Source organism: Halichoerus grypus, chromosome 14 (assembly GCF_964656455.1).
Source record: "Halichoerus grypus chromosome 14, mHalGry1.hap1.1, whole genome shotgun sequence".
NCBI lineage: Eukaryota > Metazoa > Chordata > Mammalia > Carnivora > Phocidae > Halichoerus > Halichoerus grypus.
Window position 1 is genome coordinate 35,186,615 of NC_135725.1, and position 18,998 is coordinate 35,205,612.

The window sequence follows — 18,998 nt, forward strand, 5'->3', positions numbered from 1 at the left end:
TCAGGCTCACTTGGTCGATGGGCACGGGCAGCCTAGGTCACACGGCGGCCATCACTATGGCACAGGCTCAGGCTCACTTGGTCGATGGGCACGGGCAGCCTAGGGCACACGGCGGCCATCACTATGGCATGAGCTCAGGCTCACTTAGTCGATGGGCACGGGCAGCCTAGGTCACATGGCGGCCATCACTATGGCATGAGCTCAGGCTCACTTGGTCGATGGGCACGGGCAGCCTAGGGCACACGGCGGCCATCACTATGGCATGAGCTCAGGCTCACTTGGTCAATGGGCACGGGCAGCCTAGGTCACATGGCGGCCATCACTATGGCATGAGCTCAGGCTCACTTGGTCGATGGGGACAGGCAGCCTAGGGCACATGGCGGCCATCACTAGTGATACGAGCTCAGGCAAGGAAGTTGGTCTTCCTCGGGCTCTGTTTCTTCTCGTGTAAAATGAGAAAATAAGGTTCCTACCTCTGAAGATGATTCATATATAAAAAACATTACCATATGTAAAACACTTAGAATAGGGCCTGTCCAGTTGAGAAGAAAGAGTATTTGCTGTCGATGAAGGGTACAGGATGTTTAACTATTATTATGGCTAAAAAACAGGGAGCTATGTCTATCTTTAATCATGGAATGGAGAGCATGTGGAAAAGGACATAAAAGAGTTGTAGAAAAGGGGACTCAGAAATAGGTATAAGAAAGATAAATGAGAAAAAAAAAAAGGTAAAGGCAATTTAAAACAATTAAATTCTCATAAGAAATACCGCAATATAAAGAGAGAAAAATACAGTCTCATGTTAAACAAAGAAACAAAAAAAACAGTCCAGCCCTGAAATGATCTTATTGTTTCTCTAAGAACTTCTAAAACACCACATGGAATTCAATTAACTTCAGAAAGCAATTATTGAGCACCTACTATGATGTAAGAGCTTGGACACAAATGTGCGTAATCCATCGGCCATGCCCTCTGGGATTTCAAGGCATATGTGATCTGTACACATTTAATATTCTAAGTGTGAACCTATTTTATGAGAGCTCAAAGAATACAGTGTTTAATTCTTTCTGCAGGAAGAGGAATGGGAAATGAGCTTAAAAGAATTTTCCAGAATTTCAACTCAGATGTTTACAATATGAAGCAATCCCTATAAATGGATGAGTTGAGCCGTGTGTAAAACAATAGGGATAGGGAAGGTTTGGAAAACTGGATACTGCATTCCAGCTTAAAGGCATTCAAGTTCAAATTAAAAAAAAAAAAATTAGCACGGATGTAAACAAAACCATCTGAGGTCAGTTTGCAACCTTTGCAATACACATGGCAAGTGCTACTTGAGGTGGATTAGGAAACAGGATTGAACATCAGCAGGTGGAGAAGGGAACATGTGAAATTCTAGAGTGTATAAATATCATTTACCAAGAGCCAGAGATGAAAGTATTTGGAATGTGTAGTTAGCGGTAGGTGGCTAAGAGAGTGAACAATGAGGCATGAGGGAGACATCAGCCTAGATTATAAAGGGCCAGGAACACAATGCTAAGTTCAAACTTCATCTTGATGACATCAAGAACCACCTCATTAATTTCCTTAACGGTATCCTCTTAAGGATGTATCCTTAACAGTATCCTCTTAAGAGTTCAATGGTTTCTCAGGTCTTTAAGAACACGGATTTGTTATTATAAATGATTCTAGCTCATAGGAAATGAGAAAATGATCTCTGTCATTGGGGAAAATTTGACGGAATTACCATGATGGAAAACATCTAAATTTTTAAAAAATCTATTACATTAAATACTGCATATTTAGAAACATCTGTTTATTCATAAGATACATGGCTCAGTCACATAGATTATATCCAAGTTAATGTTGATTATTTTCTCTTGAGTGTAAATATATATATATATATATATACAGCTTTTAAAACTTACTCAATAATTAATAAACTAATAATTATTTGAACTGTTCTAAGGGCTTTATCATGTCCTATTATTTCACTTCATCTTCATGAAACTCTTACTGCTGTGGAGAGATCACCCCACTTACAAGTAAAGAAACACAGGATAGCAGATAGGAGGTAACTTGCCCAAAGGCACACAGCCCATAAGCAAACAATCCAGCATTTCACCCAGGCAGTCTCTCCCCAGCGTGTGCGCTCTTAATGTGGAGTTGATATGCTCTGTATGAACTGGTTGATAGCTAGAGCTGGTCTTTCTTCCTAGGCCTGTAGAACCATTCTAGAAATATGGTAGACCCTAGTCTTGTCTGTGATTATCACTGGGCTATCCTCTTAGCTCTTTCTTACTACTGACTGTTAGAATTTCTCTTATTCATAGTAGCTCTTTTTAGTCCTGGCACATTTATCACCAGACAGAACTACTGGAGGAACATGAATCTTCTCTTTTTCTGCCCCCTCCCCCCTCTGTTTGTTTTACTACCAGACTTCATTTAAAACTTCCTTCATGCTCACAGGATCTGTTTGGCAGAAGGCTTGGGTTTGACTTCGTCACTACTTCTTCATAACAGAGGAAGAAAAAGTCAAATCTATCATAGGAGAATTCACAACATGAAACACAGTGTTTACTAAATTCCAGAGTATTTGTGTGATGATTTACAACGGGATCACGATGACCGTCATTGATAACTCTCTGTGTCTTGTCTATTGTGGCTTTCTGCAAAGCTTCTTCCTGCTTAGAGATGATTTCTAAACTAGCATTTCTTGGGTTCCACACAAGCAGTTGTTGTCTGCAGTGACTTTCCTCTGCCACTCCATCAGAAAAATTGTGCTCTGAGGTTTTAACATGCACTGTATCCATGTCAATGATTCATGCTGATTAGCATGGTAACAGTGTGGACATGGCCAGGATTTCTCACAGACACATGAAATAACCTATGGGTGAACACAGATCATTTCTCAGAGCTCAGTTTATCCTGCATCTTTCCCTCATTGTTTCAAAGTCACTAATAAATTTCTTCTACCGATATACCTACTTTTCTGTTTAATACAAAGCTTCTCCAGAGCCTCAGGCACAGCATTTCCAAATGTCAACAGCTATTAGTTCTGCACATTCATCTTTGTTTCCTTATTTCTCCGAAGTTGTCTGTATCTCTCAGAGGTGAGTCCAGGTGGCTTAACATAACATCGGGGTGTGGGGGTATAGGAGTGTATGTATTTTCTCAAAATAATGCACATAGCTATCTATCTCATCTCTCCTTCTTGCCTGCAAACTTTTCTGGACCCAACTAAGTATCTAGCATAAAGCCTTACACCTTGCTTAAGATCAACAGAGGATAAATTGTGTTTTTAAATGATCAATCAGTCAATCAATCACTCCATCAAGTATCCCAGGTCCTCCACTTTAATTTACAGGAATGGGAAGCATATTTTGAGACAGGGAACATGCTGTATTTCAAACTGTAATGCAAATACAATGTTTGGTGAAAACATCCAAGTTAGGTTTACTTCATTTTTATCCGTATTTATATATATCTCAATGTGTGTGTGTGTGTGTGTGTGTGTGTGCTTGTGTATATATCACTGTATGTGTGTTTCTGTGTGAACTGCATTTTTGCCTTTAGGAATATGACAGCAACCTTTCTTCAGTGAGCCCAAACTTCCTGTTTCCCTATCCTGCAGCCAAAATTCATGTGAAAACATTTCATGTGGGATCTTCATAATCAAGTGGAGCTGGTGCCAAGCAGGGGCGGGGACATGTCACCAAGCACAGTGACTCTTTGACATATGCAAAGAAGGCTATATGACAGAGTATACCGACTGGTCAAACTAGTGCCTGCTGAAACCAACAGGCAGGAGAACCAGAAATCTGCTGTCAAGATGCAAAAGCATTGGCTCAAATTAAGAAAAATAATTTCTAGTGTTTCAGAACCATGCAAAACACTGCAACATAGTGTCAGTTCCAGAGAAGCAAGTACTAGATTATAAAACATGAGCCAGACTATGTCTGGCTTCCTAGCTCTCAGTACTTGAACCAAACCTTATAGCTTCTCTTCTGCTCTCTTCTCTTGATCCGACATACTTTTAAGAACATCAAACAAAGAAAAGCATGGGAGAGTGTTTTGGAATTTGTAAAATACTCTATAAATATAATGTGGTGTTATTAGTTTTTGTTGGGGAAAAATTGCTGGGAAAGAGAAATAAAACATCTCCTTGTTCAAAACCTGCTAGGCTGCTGTTTAACAATTACCACTGTAGCATGGGTTAGTCAGGTGAATTTTATTGCTTTTATTCTGATCTATCTGTTGTCCCCATCTTTTTGTAAAAACAGAGTCATTTCTAGGATCCACTGTATTATGCTCAAGTATAATATGGGATATGAAAGAGTTATACTATTAAGTGATGATAGAAATGGTTTATGATAGATGCTTTCTTTTTTTCATATATACTTACCCACTGCAATTTTACTTGTCTGTGCAAAAAACCATATTCTCTCATATTTGAAGTACCCAGTTTACAAAGAACTATTATGGATTATATGAATTACACGTTTGTATAGTAATATATAGAATCTGATTAGGTATCTTTAGTAATATGTTAGTAATGATACTTGAGAGGAACTAAGGAACTGGTAAGAAATCAGTTAAATATTGAAAATGTATAAACACATTTATAGTAGAATCTGAGTGGTGATATAAAGAATGTTACTCAGAATTAAGTAAAAAATAATCATAAATTATACAACATTTCAAAAGAAATACAGGCTTATTACCTCCTAGTACATAAAATAAATTCTTCCAAAATATAGGTTTTTATATTATATTAAATTTTTAAAACTCAGATTAGTATATTTTCTATATGTGACTTGATAATACTAATATGTAGAAGGTATCTAGAAGCTATTATATTTAGGGGCACCTGGGTATCTCAGTCAGTTAAGCGTTTGCCTTTGGCTCAGGTCATGATCCCAGCGTCCTGGGATCGAGCCCCACATCGGGCTCTCTACTCAGTGGGAGCCTGCTTCTCCCTCTCCCTGCCGCTCCCCCTGCTTGTACTCTCTCTCTGTCAAATAAATAAATAAAATCTTAAAAAAAAGCTTTTATATTTATAGTATTTTTTTTAATGTCTGGTTGTTTTTTTTTTTATTTTAGATTTTTATTTATTTATTTATTTGAGAGAGAGAATGAGAGAGAGAGAGAGAGAGCACAGGAGGGGGGAGTGTCAGAGGGAGAAGCAGACTCCCTGCTAAGCAGGGAACCCGACGTGGGACTCGATCCTGGGACTCCAGGATCATGACCTGAGCTGAAGGCAGTCGTTTAACCAATGTTCAGCAATTTTCTTTCCTATATATAGTAAAAAGGTTGTATTAGCCCAAGCCACAAGAACTTGTCAAGCAATTCATCTATCTATCTATCTATCTATCTATCTATCTATCTATCTATTATCTATCTATTTATCCATCTATCTATCTCTATTTCTAAAGAATATTCTCCACACAGATGAAACTTGAACCAAATCACAAGATTGATTCTTAACTCTTTTCTGTTTCATCTACTTATTGCCATGTGCACACTTAATTTTGTGTTTATATATTTATTTATTTTTGCTCCAAAGAGAAAATAGCATGAACCATAGTTGCTTATTGCCTCCAGAGAAGCATATTCATCTATATCAAATCCTTTCTATGAATGTTAGTACAGACCTCATTTGACTAAAAACCACCTGTATTATTTATAAAGAGATCTATTATCCCAGAGAATCAAGAAGTTGGAAGGAGAATATCCAATGAGGAACAATTTAGCTTTCTGTTTCCTCTTGGACATTCTGACTATGAGAAAAACAAATGCTCTCAGTGGTTCTTACCTGCAGTGCACAACCATGGGACCTGCATCAGGAGGGTTACAGGTTTTGACTCTCCGTAAGAAAGCTAGAAAAGGTGTAGGGTGCTCTGGAACGCCGTGATCAGGCCAGGCTGTGAACTGGAATTGTCTTACTTCTCTCTTCTCGCTTGACCCGTTCTGTGAAGCAGGAAGACTGGGTAAGATTCTGTGTTCTTAGCCTCAGATTGTAGTCGTGAGTAGCAACATGGAAGAGGTAACATGGAAATATGCTATCTTAATTCCTTCCCCTACCCTATGACCTTTGGGAAGATGCACTCTTTGGAGCTATCAACACCAAGCTATTTGTAAATGACAACTATTTGCTCAGGAAGATAAACATTCTTAGGTGAGAAGCATTATATTTTTTAGGTGTAACTATCAGGAGTGCACCTGTTGTATTTTGCGGAAACAACTAGCTCTTCTTCATCTATTCTTCATTTGTGGAAACTTCCGTTCAGAGTAAGAGTTCCGTATTTACTTATAAATTGCTGGACAAGGAGAAAAATTGCTGAGTGATAATGGAAGAATTATTTCATTCTTCACCGTTGCCAGTGGAATCAAGATTTAAGTAAAGTCTTAAGATATTTGATTTCTCAAAAGACGCTTTCTTTAAATAATGGAAAGGGGAAAGGGAGGGGGAAAAAATAAAAGGCAAACCTTGTAAAGTGCAAATGTCCGCACACAGTACGTGGCCAGTTCCACCGTATCGAGCAGCGTCACTTGCACCAGCCCGTGGGTTTCTGTGCCTCTACTGGGCCAGTACTGGTCACACTTCACCTAGAAGAAACAAGTGACGCATTCAGGGCAGATGCTCATCAATTTCTCTATTAGCCTCACTCAGAGTTGCTGTTGAAGGAAAACAGCTTTTTTGCGTTTCATTTTACGTTGATCTTTTTCTGGCATGTATTCTTGTTATCCCATATATGTAAATTACTGCTCTAATGCCAATATAAACCACATTTTTCAAACTGGTAGGAATACTAAGCAGTAACAGATTCAATTTTCCTGGAGAAAAATAAATTGCAGATTGTTGCTGAGTAAAATAAGGAAAGAGGTATTTGAAACTTTAGAGTACTTGAAAAGAAAACACAAATTTGAAAGAGGGTACATTCTGCATGGAGCACTGGGTGTTATACGCAAACAGTGAATCATGGAACACTACATCAAAAACTAATGATGCAATGTATGGTGATTAACATAATAAAAAATAAATAAAAAAAAGAAAACACAAGTTTGTTCTGGGATATATGTCATGAATCGCATCAGGAGGATTATGCTCAGCCATTTAAATGATGTGGTGAGACAGTTAGTGTTCACCCATCAAGGTTTAAAAGGCATAAACTAGTTCATCTTGAACTATCACAATTTCCAAATACACTTGTTTTAAAAAAACTAGACATAATTTGTGAATCTATCAAAGTACAATAAACAACACAGCATTGTAAAAAGTACAAGATAAATGGTATTTGCATCCAAAACAAATTAAATCGGTAATGTGTAGTGGAAAAAGAGCTGTGTGTTCTTTAAAACCGGTCTCAGAAGGTCATACACTAGTGCAAAGTTAAAATAATTTAAAATTCATTCATTTCAGATGAATAATCTACAATTTCTATGTGGAGTTGAAAAGCACATAAAAAGTATTCAAGTCGATTAGTTTAACATGCAACAGAAAAATAATTCTAAGTCTGGAATACAGTTCAAATTTCCTAGGTACTGTGGGTATTAAAAAGCATAATAAAAAATGACAAACACAACACTATATTTTCTAGTAAGGTCATAGATAAGAATATATTTACCCTTTCTATCTCAGATTAAAAGAAAAGATGGGAATAATTCTTAACTGAAATGCATTTCTCTAAGTAAAGAAATCTAGTACCATTTTATATTAGGAATCACACCGTGTAGTTGAAAAAGAAAGATTTGAAAGTCATAATCTCTGGATTTAAACAAAAGCAATGAGGCATTATTATCATAGACACTAGAATTTTTTGGTCCAGTGAATAGAATTGCTAGATAATTATTTGCTTTTATGTTGAATATAAATATTAGTAGCATTCTGTGAATAATATTGTAATTTTCTCTTTCACAGATGTAGCATCTGCTCTTCAAAGGACTCAGGCTCTTTCTATCTAGATCATGGGCCTTCTGAAAAGGCAGAGGTTTTATTCTCTATCCAATTTCCTAGACAACAAAAAGGAGAAAACCACTTTAATGTACAGTTATACAGTAAAGTGGAGGTTGAATTTACAAGGTTTGACTCTCATGCCTTTATTTCAATGGTGAAACTACACAAACACCTATTTTATAAAAAACAAATAAGAGTGGTTCAAGAAAGATGGGCAATTTGTGTCTTAATTGGATTTTTAAACATACTTACATGTTTTCTAGATGTATAACATGTTCTTCTATGTTTATATTTCTATGATATGATCTACTTAAAGAATAGTAACACAAGGGAAACACAATTCTCTAAGGAGAATATTGATATAGCATGACCCTGACTGAGTACCTCTTATGTTCTCTAACCATCCATTAAAACCTAAGTTGTATGTGGGTGGAATTAGCAGAGGATACCACCTGAACACAGCCAACACTACTTAAGTAGCCATGATTCAGATTGAAAGAAAATCACAAAAATTATGCCAAAGGCTCTGATTTAAACCATAAAATAGACGTCAAGTTGATGTCTCGCTGCAAAGGACAAAAGTAACTTTGGAGACCTCTTACTGCAACATTTGAGAGGATGCCAGCAATGTGTTGAGTTAAAAAATGAAGAGAGAAACTCAACTCATTATTTAACAGTTTCAGCTGGATGGCAACCCTTTCAAATAAAGATCAACAGATCAAATCCCATAAGGACAAATATTGCTATGACAGACACAAAAACAGCAGGTTAATGCAATGAAATGATCTATAAGGTCAGTACGATGCACTGAACCAAATTCAATGCAATTATATTTCAAAGCTGGAAACTGATTATCATCAGACCTTTTGGTGAGATAAGACAAAGGAAATGAAGGAAAGGACCATAAGCCAGCTTTTATGTGACCTCTGGAAAAGTTGTTTCATTATTTAGTGACTTTCCATCAACAACTCCACTCCATGCCTAAGACATAGCAAAAACTGAAGTTACAATAATTATTCTCATACTTCAAGTATTAAGTTTAAAACTGCAACTATTATTGACTTATACTCTGACTCCTTTAGGAAAAAAGAATACTGGAAAACATTACTTTAAGGAGTGAATGTTGTGAACATTTTTAGCTAAAAGAAGAAGAAAAGAAAGCTTTTGTACTCAGTTGAAATAACGTACTTGAATCTTGCTCTTTACGAAAAAAACAAGAAACAAAAAACACCAAAAAAACCAACTCAGACAAAAACCCTGCTCTAAATCGTTTCAAACTCAACAGCAAAAAACTGGAAGCAATTTTTTCAAGCAAATATATTTAAACATTGTTGTTTTCTCTCAAGGAGTATTTCACAAAGGGAGTTTATGAAAAAATAAGTATTTTAATGTATGTACACATGCACACATACGGTCTCAGCAGCAGGATTAGAAGCTTTCCACAGGCTTCTCAGAACAGCTATAGAAATCCACTCTTCCCTTCATTAGTAAGTACCTGTGCACACTCTTCTCTCTCTCATTCTCTGAGTAGCCCGCACGCTTTCATCTGCTTTCTAAGGGCTACATTTAAGGGCTCAGATTTACTGCCATTCTTTTAAGTCCTTCATTTTTAGCCATACACTAAACAAACAATTTCTGATTTCAACATTAGAAAGCAATTGGGAAGTATAGTGAGTGAGTGAGAACAAGGGCACAGGAGAACAGTAAGAAATTATTTTTTTTCTAATTATCCAATGCAAATGAACTTGCTTCATCGTCTCTCTTGAAATGTTTTTACTTGGACAATAGCCCCTCCCTCCACCTTTTCTTCTTTTCCCCTGGGAGAAAATCTCAGAAGATATTTCTAGAGAGAGTTACCACTTTTAGGCTTTGTGCACAGAGACCAATGTAGGAGGCTCCCCTCTGAGCATCTAAGAACCAGAAGGCAGCAGCTCCTGAACACAAATACTGATGCTTGCCTTTTCCTCTTTGATTCTGAAGTGACTGACTACATCTTCAGGACTGATGCATAGAAGGTTGGGCAGTCTAACTGGATGGCTGGGAAACTGCTTCTCTATTTTTAGGACCAAAATCCAGCAGCCTCCTCTGTTAAATGGGTACAATATCTCCAGCATGACAGGGCTATCATAAGGCTCAAAAACCATGCACCTGAATCTCTAAACCCAATAGGCATTCAATAGGCAACATCTATTATTAAACCTCAGACTATGTTCCCAATTTTTTATGATTGTTGTTCTAAAAAACATAATCATTCTAAGTGTGAACAAAAGAAACATGTTATTAATCCCCATGGATATGTATTTAGGAGTTGCTAAGTCTTAGAAGCTGTGAGGACACCGAAGTGAAATGAGATGCAGTCCTGCCCCGAATCCATCAGCTTTACTGACTAAATATAGAGGTATGCTTTCATCTGCTGGTTCTTTAAATACATAGTTGTGAGATTTCCAAATAACTCCCTTACTCTACCTGGGTCCTAGTCAGATGTGAGAAGAGAATGTTTTAGTGTCCGAGGGGGAAAAGGAGAGAAGCAGAACATGATACCCAGGCTGTGGTTTAGAAACCTTACCCAGTAAGTCAAATTGAGGCCTAACCTAAATAAGACAGTTCAGATTTCTGGCCAAATTTGGGGGAGATACTTATTTTTATTATTACAAAGTGATTACCCTTATATGGTAGCTTAATTTCTTCATAATTATGGAAAAAACAAGCTGACCATCACTAAATGTATGCTATGGAATTAATTTATATCCCCTCTTTCATGGCAACCTATTAAAAGCAAATTGATGGAATGATAAAACTTGTCATTGGAAATATCATGTAGGATTTATCCAGTAGGTCTGCTGACTGTGCTTTGGAGAAATGCTTTCTTTCTAGTTCTAGTTTTACTTCCACATGGCTTATCTTGGAAGTGCCTGGCACATCGCAGATATTCAACAACTGGAAGCCAACTTTATAATCAACTATACTGTGGTCTGCATTGACTTATTTTTAAATTGCCCAAAACTTTCTGAAAGCAAAACCTTCTCATTTCAATTTAACAAAGACTCATTGAGCATCGCAGCAGCATGGTGAAGCATCAGAATTCCAAAGTATGGGGCGTCTGGGTGGCTCCATCGGTTAGTGGCTGCCTTCGGCTCAGGTCATAATCCCAGGGTCCTGGGATTGAGCCCTGCATCAGGCTCCCTGCTCAGCGGGGAGCCTGCTTCTCCCTCTCCTCCCCACTTGCTCGTGATCTCTGTTGCAATCTTTGTCTCTCTCTCTCAAATAAATAAATAAAATCTTAAAAAAAAAAAAAGAATTCTAAATCTAATAAACCAATACCTTCAAAGGGTCCCAGCATCACTGATGCAAAATGCACTTGCTATATGGTACTTTGAAAAGCTTGCCTAGGGCCAGATAATTTATCCAAAGAAGGACTTAGAATAAACAAATGATAGATGGGAAAGCATAACTGTTGCTGAAAGTAACTGGAAATTAGTATCTACTATGTTTGGCCGGAAGAACCTTTTATAAGGAGCGAATAGAAAGTATGCTAACATTAGATAATACTAGTCAAAGTTGGTATTGGGACTATGGGAATGTTAATATACACTCATCAATGCACATTTAATAAGGGAGAACATAATAAAAGGAAGTTTCAGAAAATTATTAGGATATATTTTAGTGGATGGATAAATTATATGCTGAACTGTTTGTTTCTATAGGTTGGCAGTTTTAAAGACCAGCTTAATACTTGATTATTCAAAAATAAGTATGGAGATCATCTCAATGATCCTATTGTCTTTCAGCGATAATGTCATTCTTTTCACTCAACTAACATTTGGCCATATCTATTTTTGAATGGCAGAAGGGTAGTCTGGTTTGTGTATTTCCCCTCTTCATTTTCTCTTTGTTGACCACTACATAGTGGAGATCAAGTACAATGGAATACCTGAAATGAGAGCAATATTAAAGCATTTGACTACCAATGCAGTAATAGCTTTTCATAAATAAAACCAGAAAGTTGAAAAATATTATTCTCTAAATAAACCAAATTATTCATTATAAAACTGCTTATCAGCTCATTGAACCGTTTGAACACTTCAAAAAATTGGTATTTCCTTTTGTTTGATGTGTGCTATAGACTAAAATTTTGTGTCCCCCCCCCAACAAATTTATAAGTGGAAATTTAATCCCCAGTGTGATGGTATGAGGAGCTGGCCTTTGGGAGTTGATTAGGTCTAGGGTGCAGTCCTCCTGAATAAGCTTCATGCCTTACCACAAACTCCAGAGAGCTCTCTCCCTCCTTCTACCATGTGGGGATACAAAAGGAAGAACCAGGAAGTGGATCCTCACCAGATACCAAATCTGTCGGCTTCTTGATCTTACACTTCCCAGTTTCCAGAATTGTGAGAAGTAGATTTCTGTTGTTCATAAGCCACCCAGGCTATGGCAACAGACTAGGACAATGTGACCACCAGAAGTTCATATAGGGACATACACTACACTTTTCTAATGACATCCCCCATTAAATTGATAGTCGTTACATCTCAAGTTTCTGGCACTTTGTTGTAACCCGAGAAAACTCCATGAAGTACCTCTTTGTCCTGGCAAGGCGGCACTTGAATGTCAGCTCTTTCCACATAGCTGTGGTCCTTAGATTTCGCACCTTGGCCCCAATCACAGCTGGCAGCGGCTGGGTGCCCTACATAGCCCTGTGGGCACCTCGGTGTCTGCCTGGATTTGCTCAGTGGTTGCCTGGGGCCCAGCAACACTCCTGTGTCGCTGTTACTGAGCAGTATATTAGATGACTTCAAGTTTCAATGAGAAGATAGTTTCTGTACACCGGTAGTTCACTACATTTTAGCATTTTAACAACTAGTACAGTTATACTGGTGCCCACCAGCTGAGCCTCGGCTTTGCCTGAAACAGAGACTGATCCACACTTCTTAAAATTTTAGAAGTGACCTCACCAGCCTGGGAGTGCTACAAACATGAATGTGGACAATGAGGGGGGCTTTGCACAAAGTTGCCAAGAGCAAAATTGCATCTCTTCCTCCCAGTCCAGCTCTTTCCTAGGCCAGGATGCCTCTCATTCACTTTCATAGGAATGTTTGTTTGGGGCCAGAATCGGTAGGCTGCCCTCCTAAATCGAGGAGATGAGGGTGGGGGAAAGAAGGTAGAAAATCTGAGAAACTAGCAAACAGTAAGAAATTGGTGGGATTCTTTCTCTTTTAACTGACATTGTGTCTGTTGACAAGAGAAAACCAAGAGTGTGGAACTTGCTAGATAAGGACCCAAACATCTTTTAGGTTGCCAATATGAGCATCATTCTTTTTGTTGCCAGTGTCCTATTTACATTAAGTATCCACCACTTTTCAAAAACAATCCCATACATCATGCAGACTCCAAAGGCAATGTTTGTGCTGCCGTTTCTACAGTTGCTTAAGGAAAAAGCAGTTTCTGTTGCCCTAGATAGGCAGTGCTTTAGGCTGCAGTTTGAGAAATTAAATGTTTAAGGCCTTCGGCGCTTCCAGTTCTATTTGGAAAAGGACACAGACCTGGCATTTGGAAAGCATTTGCTCTCCATTAAACTTACCGAACCTTGACAAACCAGAGAGGCCAAGAATTAGTCTGCCGCTGGCCAAGGCTGGGCCTTCCAAAACCGATAATGACAATGAAAACAATAACATTGCCATTTATAATCTTCAACAGGGTTCTGCCAACTTCTAACCCAAAAGGACCTCACAATATGAAAAGAATCTCAAGATGTGTTTTACAGGAAAACAAGAAAACATCTGATCAGAATATCCTTTGCCTAGAATTGTCCTCTTGGCCATAGAACCAAATGTGAACGTGTCTCACCTTCCCTCTGTATTGGGGGAAATATACTAAGGAGACGTTCATGGACAGGGGAGGACATCGGAGGTGGAGGGAGTGATCATTAGGTCAGAAGTGCTCCACCCATCAAATGTCAAGTCTCTGTATTCTTATTCCCTAAATTATTAATACAATGTTGTTAACACCAGCCCAGTCCCTTAGGCCTTGACAGCATCTATCCTCCATTCATCAGCACAAACAACAAAATTCAGTGGAACAGGGAATTTCCCCTGCTATGACCTAAGATAAACTAAAGTCATGATGTACAAAACATTTGACCTGCTCTAGCAATGGATACCATCAACTGAGTTGCATAATTTTCTATTTGGGAACAGAAAATGGGATTTAGATGGTCTGGAAACCAAGTGTAGAATTCCTCACTTCTAACCCTATGCTTATACCACTAATCAATGTGGCCCACACTGAATGGCAGTTCAAATCATGTCCCTTTTGTTGAGGGTCAAAATTTCACTCCTTATCCTCAACATTTATAGCACTAATCATAGCACAATACCACAATAATAGCACCTTAAGTGATTCAACTCCCATTAGAAAGCTTGCAAGACAACAGAAGCATCAGTGAGCGTCAACCATGGGCAGTGAGTAAGGGCAAGCTGGTGAGGACAAAAGAAAGTCTGCTATCCCTTAACCTTGGTTAAGCTGTTTCAGCTTGTAACTCTAATCAAGGTTGCTGAAGAATTTATTAAGCATGAGGATTACACATTCCCTCTGTCTTGTATTCCTTAGGATGGGAAACAAAGTAGAAGAGGAACAGCCAAAAACAAATAGATGAAGGGGAGGAAAGAAAAAGACAATCGCCCACTAAATAATAGAGGTTCCTGGGCCAGGAGTCACCATGGCAAATCCTACCTTGGAGCCTCCAATGGTTCAAACGAGGCTGCCAATCACGTGTCTTACTTGCCCACAAATAACACCCTTGGAGTGGAAATCCCAGCTGTATACATTTACTCTCCTACCAGTGCTTCATTTTTTCTGAAAATTTTCTTCCCTCCATGTGGTTGCCCAAACCAATTCATGTGCTTACTGGCATGTTATGAAACATGGAAACAATTAGAGACCACATTCTAGGGCACAAGAGAATGACTCGCTACAGAATCAATGAACTATGCAGAACTTGAGAGGATTTGGCAAAAAAGATGGAAATTGTAGAATAAGACCCACTAACAGTATCTCATGTCACACAGCACATTCTACAATTCTTTAAATTGATCTGTGTGTTTTCAGGCAGCAATCGTACTTTACTTTCAAAGTCTCTAGTTTATAGCCTTATATTTTGTTTTGTTTCTTTATTTATCCAAATGAGACTCAGAAAATATTCAACGTACACATTCTCTCTTCAGGGTTTGATAGCTGAATTCACACACTATGCAAGCAGTCTTCTCAGTTAAGTTTGGAATTCTTGTAAGGCCACATTTGAGGGGGAGTGTTTGAAATCAAAGAACTTAAGTTTCCAAAAGACCAATTTGAGTCCTAAGTCATCACACTTGGAAGGGCTTCTTTAGCAAAGGAAATGCTAAGAATGGTCAGCTCTTTAACAAAAGGCTAGTGAAACTTCTAATACATGCTAATGAACCCAAGAGCCTTTTATGTGAGTGAGCTGTTCTAACTTGGCAAAGGTTTAAGCACTGCTGCTTTATCATCCAAAGGCCTGAGTGAGAGGCAAAGCACAAAGCTAGAAAACACAGGACATAGGTACTAAGGGGCCAATTCCCTAGCACCGTCAAGTAAGTAAGAGAATGGGGAGGGGTAATGCAAAACTGAATCAAAAGTAAACGTGGTATCAAGAATATATTATCTTTAGTGACAATTATTACTACACGTAATTCATGTTGATACTACTATTTTCATATTCTATTTCTTCAAGATATGGTTGCAGTGGAAGCTGCAGTCAGAATGTCCTTGTGATCCATGTGCAGACTGATTAACAATTCCCTGGATCAGTGTCTCGATTCTGGAGATTCTGTCCTGGGGAAGGCAAGTGCAAAAGAAGCCCATGTTGTGAGCTCTGTTTGGTCACAGTACATGGGTGTTACACTGGGAACAGTGGGCAGAATTCATCATGAGCAGTGACTCTATGAGGCTGGTCAGGATTCACTGTCAGCCACAGAGAAACAAACGCATTGCATTTGGGGACAAAAACTGAATTATTTGAGAGCAGCTTTAGGGGAAACTGAGGTTGTACTGGTACATCCTCCCAGCTCTCTGTCTCAACCAAACCCTAACAGATGAGATTCCTTACCTTGGTTAATACCCACAATAATCCTATGTAATTTAAAAAGGACAAATGAGACTTTTAGGGATCCCAGTAACGTGTTCACTGTCAAACACCTAGTAAGCACTATAGCTGGGATCTAAACCCAGACATCTGACTGCAAGGCATCTATTTAGGACTGTGTCATATAATTCCCTTCTCTCTGATGGGGGCATCCCCAGGCAGTCTTGTGAAATATCATCTGTCCTCTCTTCCCTTTCCTCTTCTCTCTCCCCCATCACCAAATTGCCAGTCAACATGTACTCCTGCATACAAGTATTCTGCAGTACACAGTTTACACACACATGCACACACACACACACACACACTTCATTTTTCTATATACCAAGGGTGTGTGTGTGAATATTATTTCAAGAATCTGAGCCTTCTTCCAAATAATGAAATTTCAGGCTTCAGCCCTTGGGGAGGTGATTTGTTTCAACCACCTGGACCACCTCCTTTATGGGGAAGACTACAAGCAGTCCCTAAATAAAGCCAGACTAGTTCAAACATCTGTTTTGAAATTGAAAATTCACTGAGTCCCCAGATCAGCCCACATAACCCACAGAGTTCCTAAAGTATAAAGCTATATATTTCGGTAACAATTAACCACTATTTAGAGAAACTCAATCCAAGTTCTTAGTTGTGAATCTAGGAATGCCTTTCCCTTTCTCCCTAGACTTTAGGTGAAAGAGCAACTGGATAGGGAAAAAGCGAGGTGGGAGGATGTGAGGGAGAAGATGGAAAAGCAGGTGAGATAATTTGGGGGACCAGTGCTTTGCTAGATTTCTCGGTTGCATTTGGTCATTTATTCTCAAGCATTCTAGACTGGGGAACGAAGGGCTTTGGGGCCTTGTGGGTCAGGGCTCATTTGTATGTTCAGATTGATGATGTTGAGACTCCTCAATATTGGCTTATGCAGGTCATCACAAGTTTGGGTACAGACTGAACCACCACAGAATAAAAATCACAAGACAGCATTTTAATTGGCCTCCTTAGGCCATTTAACAACGGAGAAAGCTAACTTGCAAGAGCAAAGAGTAATTAATGAAGGGAGCAAACAGAGGTTCATTTAGTAACTTCAAAATAAGTTCCTCTGTCTGAGGTGGGGAAAAAAAGGTAGCCTGCAACATAAAGATAAACTGTAGGTATTTAAGTCACAATGCCTTCCGCCAAGAACTGCTCATTACCATCAGATGTTGTGGTGGCAGTGGGGCCAGTTAGAACTAACTTTATTATTAGACGCAATTAGGGAGAAAAGGGGCAGAATTTCATTGCGTTATTTCAAAACAAGTTTCTGTGCACGGTTTAATGAAGGCCTGCAGTGTCAAGACAAAATGTGTGTTTTACTGAAAACAGCTTTTGCAAATGGCTGCTTGTTACCAGCGGTATCTCCAGGCAGAGCAGTCTGGGTAGGTTGGATTTACACGCACGCTGTAATAGAATAGTTCAGCTGTCTCAGCTTCACAGAAGTGTTAACAGGCAATATGGCCTGATGGTTAAGCACATGTGTTCTGGAGCCAGACTGTCTGTCTTCAAATCCTCACTCTGACCTTGAGAGCAGAATGACCTTGAGTGACCTCTGGAATGTTCCAGGCTTCGCTGATTCATATGTAAACTGGAGATCATAGTAGTGTTTATCTCACAGGATTGTTGTGAAATATCAATGTGTCTAATATGTGTTAGATGCTGCATTATGAAGAGTTATATCCCAGAAACAGTTGGGTGGAGGGTTATTTTTACAGGACTTGGTATATGGGGGTTACCCTGAGTACAGATCAATAATGGATCCATTTACATATTTTTAATGGGGTTTTCATGTAAAGAATGACAATGACATTTGTCTTCACAGTCATACAGGTTTCATCTAAATTCTTTTCAGACAGTATTTCAGTATTTCTATATAATCACATGTTATAAAGAGGTTTGATTGCTTTTTGGGTTTGCTGAACCAGTTGTGTACCATATCCTTTACTTCCACCTTTAAAGTAATGGCTGGGACTTTTTATATTTTCCTGAGTCTGAGCTTTCCCCTTATGAATTCCCTGCACAGCCTTCAACTCTTCCCTCATCTACATACCTGGGCTAAAAGAAACTGCCATGTATCGAGCTTAGGAGACCATTTAAAAAACTCAACTGTCCCACAAAAAATGGGGAGTTGGGCTTTGGCTTCCTTCTAAACATCTTTTTGAGACTACTGTGACCACAGTAAAAGAGACCTCTCACCAGTGGTTTCAAACTTAGGAGACCATTTAAAAAACTCAACTGTCCCACAAAAAATGGGGAGTTGGGCTTTGGCTTCCTTCTAAACATCTTTTTGAGACTACTGTGACCACAGTAAAAGAGACCTCTCACCAGTGGTTTCAAACTCTGCCCGAATGTCCTACTCTTCAGTGAGAGTGTGTGCTGCCTTTAGTGATTTTTCAGAGACTCCTTCATTAAATTCTCAAGGTTAAAGACTGATTTTCATCAGATGGCTACAATATTTGCATAGTCACGTGGGAATATGGCACTCTGCTTACCCATTATGTTTTAGTTTTGCAAATCAATAACATTTAACTAATGTGCCATGCACCATAATATTGGACCCATATGATGAATAAAACCCCCTTCTTAGACCTTAACAAGCAATGACTCTGTTATTAAAATCTATTCACTTTGGAGAAGGCTAAAGTAGCAAAATGTCCTCTACACATTTATGTGTTTTCTCAGCTGTGTATTAACCCACATCATTTTGCTGGCTGCATTAACTTAATTTATGGTAATTTGAATAATTTATATAAGAGCCTCTTTCACAGAATTTTAGATCTTACCCTACAGATTATGAGAAAGAAAAAGTTAAAAATACTGACAAGTATATATTGGTGGGATTCTCCCCCAAAGTCTGTGTGTTCTTGTTCAATGTAAGTTTTT

At 38.6% G+C, this 18,998-nt stretch overlaps 1 protein-coding gene across 43 annotated transcripts in view; it reads right to left on the reverse strand.

The window, feature by feature from the left end:
- PTPRD (protein tyrosine phosphatase receptor type D) overlaps positions 1-18,998 on the reverse strand; it is a 2,297,676-nt gene that overhangs the window by 43,800 nt on the left and 2,234,878 nt on the right. For all 43 annotated transcript variants that reach the window (XM_078062238.1, XM_078062257.1, XM_078062277.1 and 40 more), the window contains 2 exons: positions 6,487-6,606; positions 5,813-5,967 (listed from right to left, as the gene is read on the reverse strand). In XM_078062238.1, coding sequence (XP_077918364.1) covers positions 5,813-5,967; positions 6,487-6,606 — 275 coding nt within the window. The remainder of the gene's footprint in view (positions 1-5,812; positions 5,968-6,486; positions 6,607-18,998) is intronic.